The sequence below is a fragment of the Osmerus mordax genome, chromosome 13, assembly GCF_038355195.1.
Source record: "Osmerus mordax isolate fOsmMor3 chromosome 13, fOsmMor3.pri, whole genome shotgun sequence".
In the NCBI taxonomy this organism is placed as follows: Eukaryota; Metazoa; Chordata; class Actinopteri; order Osmeriformes; family Osmeridae; genus Osmerus; species Osmerus mordax.
The window spans coordinates 783,348-797,764 of record NC_090062.1 but is presented as its reverse complement, the minus strand read 5'-3'; the positions used below and the strand labels follow the sequence as shown (position 1 = coordinate 797,764).

The following is a 14,417-nucleotide window of genomic DNA, read 5'->3' as shown; positions in this document are numbered from 1 at the left end:
GGAGCCCATCACGAGCACACCACTGACAAGCTCCATAATGTTAGCTACTGGCCTGAGATAATGTTATGTCATTTATATGTGCTTTGCAGAGCATGGAACATACTGGCATAGATACAGAGAGCAAGGAGGTATACAGGCAGGGAGGCCCAGGGAAGATAGAAAGACAAGAAAACACATATGAGCTTACCAACTATTAGACAGACAGATGAACAGGGAGACAGGCTGACACACCAAAAGCCACCAAGGCAAACTGTTATGCAGTCAGCTAACCAGCCAGTCATCTAGACAAGGCAGTGTAGATCTGAGAGGGGGAGATCCCTGGGTGTGGACCCCCTGCTGGTGCCCACAAGGAGAGCAGGAAATCCAGTTAACAGACTGCTATCTGATGCTGAAGGACCGGAGGCATAGCCCATGGTCATGTTCCTGGAATTTAATCTCATACTGTATTCTCCCATACCACATCCTCCTGTCTCTAGGTTTCTTATTGCTAAACCTGGTCACTTCTAACTCACTCTGCGCCTTTGACTTTCTGTCTCACTCTCTCTCACACAGACATACTCACACACACTTGCAGACAAGCACCTGCAAGTCTTCTGCATGCACTTCGAAATTCTAACCTGTTCTTTAATGTTCTCAATTCTCATATTTATATCTATTTGTTTGCCCAAAGCCCATGTATCCAACACATACAAAACCTCCACCTACACACAAAAACTGTATTGCACAGAGCCCACCTCTACCACACAGCCCTCCACACCCCACCACTAGGGTCAACAACACAAGGGGACACGCAGATAATGAATAAACATACACACAATCCTGTACGGAAGTGTGATATGGTGATAACTCACTGCTGGCTAATCATTGTTTCATGGGGATGGGCAAGCGTGGTTGTGAATGTGAAAAGTGTGATGCTACTAGTGTGTTAGGTGGATGGGTTTGCCAATCCTATACAGTCTGTTAAGAGTGGGTTCCACAACAATGATGGATGAATGGATGGATATGAATCAATCAGAATTCGGTCTATTCGCCATGTATGTTATACAAACATGGAATTTACTGTGGCAAGGAGGTGCAAACACTAAACATATACGAATCTTAAATTCAGTAAAGGTACAGAAGTTTAACTATTCCTAAGAACTAAACAATCTAAGAATAAAACAACTTAAATATAAAATCAAATACTTATTAAGAATGAGCAGCATCAGTGGTCAACATAGTGCAATCAGATACTGGGTTAAATAATGAATGAATGTCAATGGGAGTCCTTGGCCTTGTTGAAGAGGCCAGTAGCAGATGGAAAGAAACTGTTCTTATGGCGTGAGGTTTTGGTCCTGATGGACCGCAGCCTTCTGCCAGAGGGGAGTAGCTGGAACAGGGAGTGGCCAGGGTGGGAGGGGTCGGCCATAATCTTCCTCGCTCGCCTCAGGGTCCTCAAGGTGTGCAGGTCCTCGAGGGTAGGCAGATTGCAGCCGATCACCTTCTCAGCAGTGCGGATGATACGCTGCAGTCTGCTCGTCCTTGGCAGTGGCAGCAGCGTACCAGATGGTGATGGAAGAGGTGAGGATGGACTCAATGATGGCTGTGTAGAAGTGCACCATCATTGTCTTCGGCCGGTTGAATTTCTTCAGCTGCCGTAGGAAGTACATCCTCTGTTGTGCTTTCTTGGTGAGGGAGCTGATGTTCAGTTCCCACTTGAGGTCCTGGGAGAGGATGGTGCCCAGGAAGCGGAAGGACTCCACAGTGTTGACTGGGGAGTTGCACAGGGTGATGGGGGTGAGAGGGGCTGTATTCTTCCTGAAGTCCACAACCATCTCCACTGTCTTAAGAGCATTGGGCCTAAGGACACAGGGAATCGAACTGGCAACCTTCAGATTACTAGCCCGACTCCCTCACCGCTCAGCCACCTGACTCCCAAGAACAGAATGTATGCACACCCAAGAGCACTCTTATGCACAATTGAGAGCTGACATGTTTGTGCAAAATAAGTAGTTGTACCGTTTTCGTCCGTTCTAATTTAAAATTGAATATTTTGTCTCCTTTATAATCTTGCAACTGATTTATTTTACACATAATTAAATGTTTGTTTGTTTTAATAAATACACACTACACTTACACTTCTGCTCATTTGTAAAGCCCTTTGAATGGCCATGGTGTATGAATTGTGCTAGGCCTATTTAAATTAACTAGCCTTGCTTTGCCTTCAATTCACATCAATTATGTTAACAGGGAACATTGCCATCCAATAATAAGTGACTTATCACGGTATTTATAGGCCCAAAGTAGTCTTATTCCGCACACTAAGACAACATCACACAATGGCGTGGTTATTGCTGCTGCAAAATTTTGCAGATCGTCCCCTGAGGAGGGAACGCATCTTCCGTGACCATACCGATTTATTTGCAGAGTGACGAGTACCTGTTGGGACGCTTTAGGCTACCAAGAGCAGTCCTCATGGATATTTTGTAACAGTCAACTGTCTTCTAGGCTATGTTTTGAAATATGTTTTTTTTGCTTCAGAATTCAGATTAAAGTTAAACCATTTCATTTCACTTCATCAGTTCAGCGCACTTCTCCAGATACAGCGTTCACTGCATGAGTAATTGCATTCCATGCATCGGTTTTATTTACTGCTTTGTATCCACAGCTGACGCTATTAAATATCATGTGTTGTTTGTCGCTAACTTCTTGCAGCTGTACCTCCACTTCAGAATTATTTAAGTTTTTCGTTGAGGCCTCCACCGTCTTTAGGAACTTTCTTAAGAACAAATTTAAGAAATAACTTAGGAAGATATTGGTGAATGAGGCCCATTGAGCTCTAAGTTGTTCTGGCTGCACCAGGTCACCAGGTTGTCAGCTTCACACCTATAATCAGACTCGTCCCCGTCAGAGATGAGCCCAATGAGGGTGGTGTCGTCCGCAAACTTCAGAAGTTTGACAGACGGATGACTGGAGGTGCAACTGTTAGTGTACAGGGAGAAGAGCAGAGGGGAAAGGACGCAGCCCTGACGAGATCCGGTGCTGATGGACCGGGAGTCAGAGACTTGTGTTCCCAGCTTAACGCACTGCTTCCTGTCAGACAGGAAGTCTGTGATCCACCTGCAGGTGGAGTCGGGCACGTTGAGCTGGGAGAGCTTGTCCTGAAGCAGGGCGGGGATGATGGTGTTGAAGGCAGAGCTGAAATCCACAAACAGGATCCTTGTGTAGGATGCTGGGGAGTCCAGGTGCTGTAGGGTGAAGTGGAGGGCCATGTTAACGGCGTCATCCACCGACCTGTTGGCTCTGTAGGCAAACTGCAGTGGGTCCAGGAAAGGGTCGGTGATGGATTTGCGGGGGTTCTGCCTCTTGAAAAGTCTGTTAACTTCACCCTCCTGAATGGAGAGAGTCTTTACTGTATAGAGGGGGGGAGGGGGGAGGCCACATGGGTGGGAGGGGGTAGATCAGGACAGTCCAATTGTCTTTCAAATCTACAGTAGCACTCGTTCAGGTAGTTGGCCAGGCGGGAGTCGCTAGTGGAGTGGAGGGCTCTGGGCTTGTAGTTGGTAATCTGCCTGAGCCCTCTCCAGACAGAAGCAGAGTCGTTAGCAGAGAACTGGCGCTTCAGTCTCTCTGAGTACAGTCGTTTAGCCTCTCTCACCGCCTTGCTAAACCTGTTCTTTGACTCCTTGAATCTGTCTCTATCCCCACTCCTAAATGCTTCCTCCTTCTCTGACCTCAACCTTCTGAGCTCTGCTGAGAACCAGGGCTTGTCGTTGTTGAAGTTCACCATGGTGCGTGTTGGAATACAGCAGTCCTCACAGAAGCTGATGTATTATGTCACAGCCTCTGAGAGTTCATCCAGACTATTGGTAGCATTCGTGAACATATCCGAGTCAGTACTGTCCAAGCACGCCCACAGATCCTCCATAGCCTCACTGGTCCACTGTTTTGATGTCCTCACAACAGGTTTACAGAGCTTTAATTTCTGCCTGTATGCAGGAATCAGATGGACCATGGCATGGTCAGAGTGACCCAGTGCTGCACGAGGGACGGCGTGGTAGGCTCTACTGACTGTAGTGTAGCAGTGATCCAGAGTGTTCTCTTTGGTTGGGCATTTGATGAATTGTCTGTATTGTCAATGGATGAATAATAACTAGACCCCAAGCAGCATCCCCCAATAGTCTAGCTATCCTATCTTGCCAGCATACAGCTTGGTGATCCACATCTAGTGGCCTAGTGAGACTGCTGGCAATCCACCCAGACAGCATTTTCACCCCAAAGTACTGATAACTGCCTCTAACTACCCTTTTCCAAGGCTGAAAATATCATCATTAAGCAGATTCATGACTTCTACAGAGCAGGCATGTGGCCCACATAATTACATACAGCTCCACTCCTGACCCCCACCACACACACATACTCAGTCACACAAGCACACACACACACTTCCTAGCTCTCAGTACAATTTTCCACTGATAATTACCCGTCCACTCTTTTCTGAATGAAGCATATTCCTGTGAACTGTAATTAGCCTGTTTGAGGAGGCGGCTTTGTCACAAGCAAGGGGACCTCTGTATTGGCCCTTCCATTTGTCTCCCAAGAAGGTGAAGGAGGACAAGTAAGAGGCTAGATGGAACAGAGTGATACAAGACAGACTAAAAGAAAATGTAGTTACCATCAGCATGTCACTGGTGACGGAGTTGGCAAGGTCCGAGACGGACGAGTTGGCGTCATGTCCAGGGTGTCGGCCTGCGTCGTCAGGAGTTTGTCCCTTAGTGCTGCAGCCGGGCTTGGTACCAAGGCTCCTACTGGGGGGGCAAGAAAACACACAGTCAGCGGGGGCAGGGTCATAGTTTGGGAGCAGTCTACCAAGAAGAGCAGAGCAGAGGAACTGAGAAAGAGGCCTAGAGATTCTGGCTTAGCTCTGCACAAGAGGGATAGTAGCCACATGGACACACACACAGTTACTAAACAGTGGACAAGTGGGAATGTGAAAAGATTTTTTAAAAGATAGCCTAATGCCTGGGACACACTGGTTGAGAAGCGCCCAGAAGCGTCACGATCGGCTACGACTCGCTCAAGGCTGTTCACACCAGACGTGCATTTCTCCGCGCCGGTCACCAAGCCTTTCAGCTACTCTGAGCTTTCCTTTTTCACATGTAACGCTCACATGGTACATAAACATGGCATAGGCCAGGGGTACTCAATTAGAAACCCAAAATGTCCACTAACCAAATTTCCATTCAGTCCAGGGTCCGGAACAATTATGGTTTATTTTTCTGGTCCTTACCTCAGAGTTCTGGGGGTAATTTTGTTCAAAGTGTCCATGCTTTGTGTCATAGTGACCATAGCCGCGGGAACATAGGATATTTTATCAGGGGGGTGCTGCTGGGGGGGGGGGGGGGGGGGGGGGGGTTCTTAATGTTGTGGGGCGGTAGGGATGGACTGGGAGTAAAAATAGGTCATGCACATTCTGTTTGATGTGATGCTAGTTCGTGAGAACGCTAGGATACTTAATGCGAGCGCTCGTAGCAAGCAAGACAATTTTTTTGCCTTTATTTGAGCACAAAGTCGTTTTTTGAGCTTTATGTAAAATGAACATAGCCGTTTTTCAATTGGTAAAACCTTGTCTAGTGAAGGTGATGTCTTTTTGTCTCAATGTTTCAGCCCCACCCTTACGTTTCTTAGCCTGGTTTTCCATTGTTATTCTTCTCCCGGTGCTCCCGATGGCCAGTCCGCTACTGCGGGGCTGGGCTGTGCCGCGGTGGTGAATTTTAAAGTCATATCATTGGAAATTCTCGTGCTGTCAGGGGGTGCTACAGCACTCCTAGTTCCCACGGCCATGATAGTGACGTTTCACATTAGCTACCACGACAAGGGCAACCGTCTCATTAAACACATCGGTTTTGTGCGCCCCACCGGCAGCACAAATGCATACTTGTCTGAAATTAGGTATTTGGGGATTTTCGCCGGGTTTAGAACACGCCATGTTTTTCGCTAAGGAAGAAACAGGTACTGTTAGCAAATCGATTAGCCTGCGTTGTTGCGAATGACACACACAACCTGACCCACAGAGGTTGCAACCAACTTTCAGTGAGTGAGTTTTCATGGTGATTACAGTTATTAAAGCTCCTGATTGGACCTTTGTATTGGACAAGTAAGATAGAAACCACATTTAGTTGGAACAAAAAGATGTGCCGGTTAAAATGGAAACGTTCCGTCAAAATGAATTAATTCCATAATAATATATCGGTTATAGGTCCGGATAGGGAACCGCCTGGGTCGCCAATTAGTGACCCCTGGCATAGGCATAGGCTATATTTAGGAAACGTGCTATTCCAACAGCATCCCAGCATTGATCTTTCCCTACGTTGTACTCTGTAAAGATTGGTGCTGAGCAGGGCCGGATTAACAATTTTCTGTGCCCCCCCCCCCCCCCCCCCCCCGTGTTTGATGTGATTGTAGTTACGGATTTCAAAAATGAATTTTTTGGGCCTTTATTTGAGCGCAAAATAGTTTTTTGAGCTTTATGTAAAATGAACATTTTACAAGCCGTTTTTCAATTGGTAAAATCTTGTCAGACAGGAGGTAAGAAAGTAACAGCTAGCTGGCGTCAGTTACTTGTAAAATGCATAGATAATGTTTAACAGTAAAATCTCAATCTAGCTTGCACCTAAATAAGTTAAAACATATTTGAGTGTGCTAACATTAGCAACTAGAGAGGGTACAATTTCTGGGGAAATTGTAGGGTGTGCTTGCTTGCGTCGGTTGCACAGGGCTCCGTTTTTGAATGACATTTTTACAACTGATATTTCTGTATATTTTATATAAAAATGCATACTTATTTTTTATAAAGATGACAGATTTAAAAGCATTTTTTTTTTGCTGCTCATTTACAACTGAAAATACGAGAGAAGTGTATAATGAAATAGATGTCTTCTCATTTCCCCTGCAAGAGGCAGCCTCATCGTTGAAACAAAACGAATAAATTGGGCAGACCGGTGTAAAAATTGACCTAATCTCTATGACTTAAACGTCATTTTAAGTTTTTCCCTTCTCATGATATTTTCAGGCATTTAGCCTACTCATTGCATTCATTCATTAATAAAGAACCCCCTTTGAAGATTATTCTACGACGTTACCCGGCAGTAGAAGATGGAATCGCGATTCAAACAGTACCATCTGCTAACTGAAAATATGCCCCCCAAAACGTAAATAAGCTTGACATTTATTTAGTGGAAAATCGCTCATTCATAAAAAGCTCAGTGGTAGCGATCATTGTCAGTAACAACGCAAAATGCGATATAGCCCTGTGTGGAGAAGCTGCCCCGGTAAATTGTACTACTACGGTACAGTACTAGACTACTGCTGTGTTCGTCTTGGTAGCGATTGCGTTGGTTGAATTGGATTTAACGTTCCGTTGTACGGTTTAAGCTGAAATTAATTATTTTCATGAACAGATTGACAACGTTTAGGCTGTGGCAATGAAGTTCAGGTTAGTAGTTAGATAGACCTTTGATTTAAGTAAGGGGAGTACCGAACATGTTCTGTCGCCGTTTGACTTCCTAAACAGCTGTTTAGTGTAGATGTTTTTGTACAGTAGTGTGTCTCGCGTAAGCTACAGCGTTGCAGTGAGCTACACTGGTTTGAAACCACAGGTAATGGTAATTTCACCAACAAATCGTTTTCTAATGTCAGAATAAATCCTACAACGAAAATGTATATGTGAGGAATGTTTATTTTAACGATTGAAAACAGATATCGCTACATCATAGACCACTGTAGTATGTGTTGCCCGGGCAACACAGGCTAATGTCATGATGCTAATACTTCAGTGAAATAGTAGACTACTGTTTCCGAAAGTAGATGTACTTCCTTAATAATATCAGCTTATATTGTACATTACACATCACAATTGTGTGTCATATCACAAAGTAAAATGAGTAAATAGTTATCACCCTGGCCTCTTTTCTTGTGGAGTTTCTGCAGCTGCCTTGCAGTAAAGCTATAGTTAGCCTAGCTATCCCCCAAGTTAACAGATGCTAAACGAATGTTCTGGCAAAGGTAGTCACGCGTGTTTTCGTGACGTTAGTGACGCAGTGACGTTAGTAACGTTAGTGACTGTGGCTAGCAAATTAGCCACCGTTAGCTTCACTTTTCGCCACAAAAACTTAACATAAGCTTAAACCATGCAACGGAATGTAAATTCCAATAGAAGCAACTCAATCGCTACCAAGACGAAGCTTTTGACACCTACGTTGTCTATGTAGGCCAAATATTGACTGAGTTTTAGGGGGGCAAAAATAAATAAAAATAATAATATATATGTGAGAGAACAAAGGTTGTGCTCTCGCCGAAGGCTTGAGCACACCCAATAACGTCAGCAAGTTTGAGGTGTATGCATAGGCTAACCATTAAATTAGCAGCACATTTCCCGTATTTAACAATGATTAAACTTACCTGAAAGTGCTGCACGGGCACCATCTCGCAGTCTCTTTCTTTCTTTTTTCCTTTCCCTGACTCCTGTTATCTTTTTAAGCCCATTTTAGAAAAGTTGACCTAGCCTACTGTCAAAGTTCGTCAGCCCACTGAGGGAAGGCACCCACAGCGAGCTTGGGAAGTTGAGTGTGTAGCCTATTTGTTTATGTTTTGTTTGGGGGGGGGGGGGCACCATCGTAACTTTTTGTGAGCATTTAAATACATCTCTTGTTCTGCCTGTTTTGTAATATACATGTCTAATATTTCTATACTAAAATAATATCGGTATTATAAGAATTATAACTATGATGATTTTTTTTATGGCTATTTTTTGGTGGTGTCCTACGCACAGCGCGTAGTGAGCGTTATGGGAGAGGCGGCACTGGCTATTAGACTACGCAAACACTGTTTTTGACGTGATTTAACATAACATTTTGATCGAACGAGTTGCAATAAAGTACTCACATTAAGGAAAGTCAGGACTGCGTTCATAACGTGATATAACATTTTAGTTGACATTGTCCAGGGCCCCTTAGATGTCATGTGCCCCTGGGCAAGTGCCCAGTTGCCCTAATGGTTAATCCGGCCCTGGTGCTGAGGGTCATACAACTTGTGCTTTTCAACTTTTGTAACCTTACTTAAATAGAAATTTTGGGTATCTATACTTTACTGAAGTAACGGGAGTCAGGTGGCTGAGCGGTTAGGGAATCGGGCTAGTAATCTGAAGGTTGCCAGTTCGATTCCCGGCTGTGCCAACAATGAAGTTGTGTCCTTGGGCAAGGCACTTCACACTATTTGCCTCGGGGGAATGTCCCTGTAATTACTGTAAGTCGCTCTGGATAAGAGCGTCTGCTAAATGTAATTATTTTTCAGCCGACTTTCTACTTCTACTCCTTACATTTTTAAAATAGCCTCGTTACTCCAATTTCAGTTTGGCTTGTTTTCATTCCGGCTTGTCATCGTTCAAAAAAACACAAAAAAAACTATCCAGAAAAAACGCGCCATCCGGATAGAGTGAATTTGATGGTGGCTGGATGAGAAGTATAAACATATACCATTCCGACACCCTATTGGTGATGGATCACGTTTCTACGTGATCCATCACCTGCACATGACACAATCACGTCAAACTCCAGCAATGAAATAGCAGACTTATGTAGCCTACGAAGATGTCCGTGGCAGAGACTCAAGAGCACTCGAGCAAAATGTCCGAACCAAGCACCAGCGAGGAGGTTGATAGCTAGGAAGATTAGTAAGTAAGTAAGACTTTATTTATATAGCACATTTCATACAATAATTGTAGCTCAAGGTGCTTTACATAAAATCAATAAAAACAATAATACAAGTGATAAACAATTCAAACAAAAATAAAAATCCCAATAAGATCTCTGTTCAAGAGAGAAAACAACTTTAAAAGTAGGAAAACTTTTTGAGATACAATTTTTAGATAAAATTACTTAAATGCTTCGGTAAAAAGGTAGGTTTTAAGCTGTCTTTTAAAAATGTCTAGAGTGTTTGCTTCCCTAATATTTATGGGTAATTTGTTCCATAGTTTTGGGGCGTAATTGACAAAGGCCGAATCACCAATCTTCTTATGACTGCTTCTGGTGACCTCTAATAGGCCTGCATTGGATGATCGCAGTGTTCTAGCTGGTGTGTAGTTTATAAAGGAGTTAGCAATGTAGCTAGGTCCTTGTCCGTGTAGAGCTTTGTATGTGAGGAAAAGGACCTTAAAGTCAATTCTGAAGGTAACAGGGAGCCAGTGTAAAGTAGCTAGGACAGAACTAATGTGTTCTCTCCTTTTAGTTTTGGTTAATAATCTAGCTGCAGAATTTTGAATGAGCTGTAGTCTTTCAGTGGTTTTCTTGGGAAGACCAGTGAAAAGTGCGTTACAGTAGTCCAGCCGGCTGGATATAAAAGCATGAATTAACTTCTCTGCTTCATTTTGGTTTATGAATGGTCGTACCTTTGCTATATTCCTCAGGTGAAAGAAAGCTGTTTTGGTCACTTTATTAATGTGAGAGTTGAAATTCAAATCTGAGTCCAGGATTACACCGAGACTCGTCACCTCTGGTTTAAGACAGGGGGTTAAGCCTCCAAGATTCTTAATAAGCATCTCTCTTTTGGATTTGGGGCCACATAGTAGGACTTCGGTTTTGTCTTCATTTAATTTAAGAAAGTTATCATTCATCCATTTGTTTATTGCCAACAGGCAGTTGGTAATGGAATTGATGGCCGTTGCATCGTTGGGTTCAGTGGATATATATAGTTGTGTGTCATCCGCATAGCTATGGAAATCTATGTTATGTTCTCTGATTATGTCGCCGAGTGGTAACATATAAAGAGAAAAAAGTAATGGACCTAAGCAGCTTCCTTGAGCAACCCCGTAGCAGTTCTCATGTTTCTTGGACCTATGGTCACCTAAACTAACATAAAACTTCCTTCCTGTGATATATGATTTCAGCCAGTTCAATACACTATCCGTGAACCCAATAAGCTTTTCCAGTCTATTGATTAGGATGTCGTGATCAATTGTATCAAATGCTGCACTGAGATCTAACAGGATAAGGATAGAGACTTTATTTGCATTAGAGTTTAGTCTGAGGTCGCTAATTATTTTGGTGAGAGCAGTTTCAGTACTGTGATATTTCCTGAAACCTGACTGCGAGACTTCCAGGATGTTATTTTCTTCAAGAAAAGAATTTAATTGGACTAAAACTATCTTTTCCAGTACTTTACTAATAAATGGAAGGTTTGATATTGGTCTGTAATTTGCAAGTAGACTGTTATCCAATTTGGATTTCTTTAATAGGGGCTTTACAACAGCTGTTTTGAAGGCATCTGGGAAGACGCCAGTTCTAAGGGATGTGTTTATAATCTCTAGCACCGGACCTGAGACACTATCAAACACTCGCTTAAAGAATGTTGTGGGTATAGGATCAATATCTGAGGTTGTGGAGTTAGATTCGCTGACAATTTTGGAAAGTTCACTAAGTGTGATACAGGTAAATGTGCTCATGGTTATGTTGCAGAATCTACTGATGTCAGTTTCGACCCCACTATTAATAATACTCGCTCTGATCAAAGTTATTTTGTTCTTGAAGAACAAAGCAAGCTCTTCACATTTAACTGCTGAGGATGGAGGTGGGGCAGGGACAGTGTTTAGCAGCTGGTCAATGGTGGAGAAAAGAATTTCTGGCATTTTCTGTAATAATGTTGGAGAAATATTCTCTCCTTGCTAGACGGATGGTTTTGTTATAGGTGGTTAGTGTATCCTTGTAGATATTGTAGTGGATAGTGATCTTTGTTTTCCTCCATTTTCTCTCTGCTGCACGGCATTTTCTTTTCGTTTCACTAACATTTTTATTTCTCAGCCATGGGGAGGTTCTGTTTGTGCACTTCTTTTTGGTTTTCAGTGGTGCAACAGAGTCTAACACAGATATTAGTGCATCATTGTGGTTCTCTACCATTTCATTCAGAGAGCAATCATGGTTAGTCGGCTCATATAGAGCAAATTGTTCAGAAAATGTCATCATAGCTGTATCGTCTAAATATCTTCTATGGACTAAGAATTCTTTTTTGTTTTTTGTTAGGATAATTTCCACATTAAAAAGTATATAATGATGGTCTGAGAGGGGTAGATCAGTTATTGAAATATTATTGATATTTAGTCCAGTTGTTATCACTAGATCTAGCGTGTTTCCGTGCCGGTGTGTTGGGTCTGTTATGTGTTGAGTTAGATTGAAACTGTCAAGGAGATTTAAGAGCTCAATAGTTCTTGGGTCTGCTTTTTTATTTACTTGGATATTTAAGTCTCCGTTTAAAACTACTTTGTCATATCTAGTGACACATAGTGATAATAGTTCAGAGAATTCTTGTATGAATATTGACGAGTGCTTGGGTGGCCGATATATAATAACAAAAAGTATTGATTCGGTTTTGAGCTCTATAGCAAGATATTCATATGATGTGAATTCACCTAGCTAACCAAGAATTTTTCGACATGTTTGGATGCAAAAACAACTTTCGAATGCGCTGCAAGCTCTGCGCACCCACGTAGGCTACCACGAGCTAATGGCTTTCACAAACTCGCCGTCTAATTTGAATAAAGGCTATTGATAACATGCCTCTGAAGTTTGACTTTTTGCAGCATTACAATACTTATAGGCAACTAGTCATCATATCTTGCGCTCCATGAAACACATGTTAATGCTTAGTAGTAGGCTACACATATATGGTTCTTTAATGTATTTGCATTGTACTAAAATGCGTTCATTTTCAATGGGAATAAACAGGTGCAGCCCAAATTTTTCAACATTAACATTTCAATATAACAAGTCATTATGACCTTTGGAAAAATGTTTTTTGGGGGGGAGGTGGGGTCGTGCATTATAGACCCCTGTGCCTAAGCTTTTGTCCTTAATGGCATTTTTTCCCCTTACTACTTTTACTTTTATACTTTAAGTAGTTTTGAAACGAGTACTTTTATACTTTTACTTGAGTAAAAAGCTTGAATTGATACTTCAACTTCTACAGAAGTATTTTAAAACCCTAGTATCTATACTTCTACTTGAGTAATGAATGTGAATACTTCTGACACCTCAGGTTGTGTGCAACGCATGACAACTTGTTTCTCTCAAACAAACAAAACAACTACGGGCATGCTGGCTCAACAGATCAATCCATTTATTGTCATTCGTTAGTTTGGTTACATTAGTTAGGTTTTATATAGAGTGAATATTGGTAAAGTACGTAGGCCTCCATAATAAAAAAAAATAATAATTATAAAGTCTACAACTTTACAAATGTTCACCGTAGTCTACAATTAATTTAGTAAAATCATATTTTTGGTATTCAAATATATCAACTAATATGGTGTATTTTATCATCCTGCCGCCGATTTCGCAAGCGTCTCGCGAAAAAATTTGACCAGCTGCCGAAACGATCGCTGCAGATCGCCGGCTATCGCAGCGCTTCGCAGCCAGTGTGGCCGGTCCCACTTGATAACATGGGCACCGAAAGGAAAAAAGCGGCGCTTCCAGGCGCTTCGCAGCAGATTGCAGCTAATCGCAGCCAGTGTGTCCCAGGCGTTAGGCTACTGTGAATGTTATTTTTCATTTGAATGTTTATGCCGCGGCCAGAAAATTAAGGAGCGACATCATTGCGTTATAATCGATTATGGTTGGCCACTGCATCGATGCAGCATCGTCCATGTCCGCATTGCGATGCATCGATTATTTGATTAATTTCAACACCTAATGTAGTAAAATCTTAATAACATGTTTTTTTATTCAAATATATCAACTAATATTGTGTATTTTATCATTGTAAGAGCCAAATATTTGTATTGTAATGGTTATGGCTGTACACTGGGTGGCGCTGTTTGGCTCGGCTATATGAGCCAGGGGGAGACAGGTAGAGCCAGGTGTTGACCCCGGAAGGGCACATGGTTTTGACCGTTTCGGCGGAGTATTGTCTCGTGTATATGTCTTATTTGCACCAGCCATCCTGGAATAAAAGGTATTATCTCCTTAGCCGGCCTTTGGACTTATTAAAGACGAGCACCAGGTAAACCAATAGCCGCCTAGCGCGTCGTACCAGAGCCTGGGGCAACACTACAACAGCGCAGCATTGGGCTGGCTGTCATAATCATCCTGCAACCTATTTCGCAAGTGTCTCACGAAAAAATTAGACCAGCTGCCGAAATGTTCTGCTCGCAGAGTGCGAGAAATTGCGGCGCTTCGCAGCCCTTCGCAACCTGTGTGGCCAGTCCAATTTGATAACATGGGCGCCGAAAGAAAAAAGGTGGCGCTTCGCAGCTAATCGCAGCGCTTCGCTGCCAGTGTGTCCCAGGCGTAACATAGATAAAGGTTGATTGGGAAACCATTATCCTTCAGTCAAAAACATGAAAATGTACACTAATCAGTTTAATCTCTGGGAAGGAGAGAGAAAGAGAGAGG

The 14,417-nt window shown here is 42.7% G+C and overlaps 1 protein-coding gene and 1 long non-coding RNA gene across 2 annotated transcripts in view; one reads left to right on the top strand and one right to left on the bottom strand.

Annotated features, from left to right (window-relative positions):
- syt7b (synaptotagmin VIIb) overlaps positions 1-14,417 on the bottom strand; it is a 210,488-nt gene that overhangs the window by 23,651 nt on the left and 172,420 nt on the right. Inside the window, exon 7 of the mRNA XM_067249495.1 lies at positions 4,655-4,784. Within this exon, the coding sequence (XP_067105596.1) occupies positions 4,655-4,784 (130 nt within the window). The remainder of the gene's footprint in view (positions 1-4,654; positions 4,785-14,417) is intronic.
- Positions 7,257-14,417, top strand: part of LOC136955779 (uncharacterized) — a 145,372-nt gene continuing 138,211 nt past the window's right edge. Inside the window, exon 1 of the long non-coding RNA XR_010878177.1 lies at positions 7,257-7,361. This is a non-coding gene — a long non-coding RNA (uncharacterized lncRNA). The remainder of the gene's footprint in view (positions 7,362-14,417) is intronic.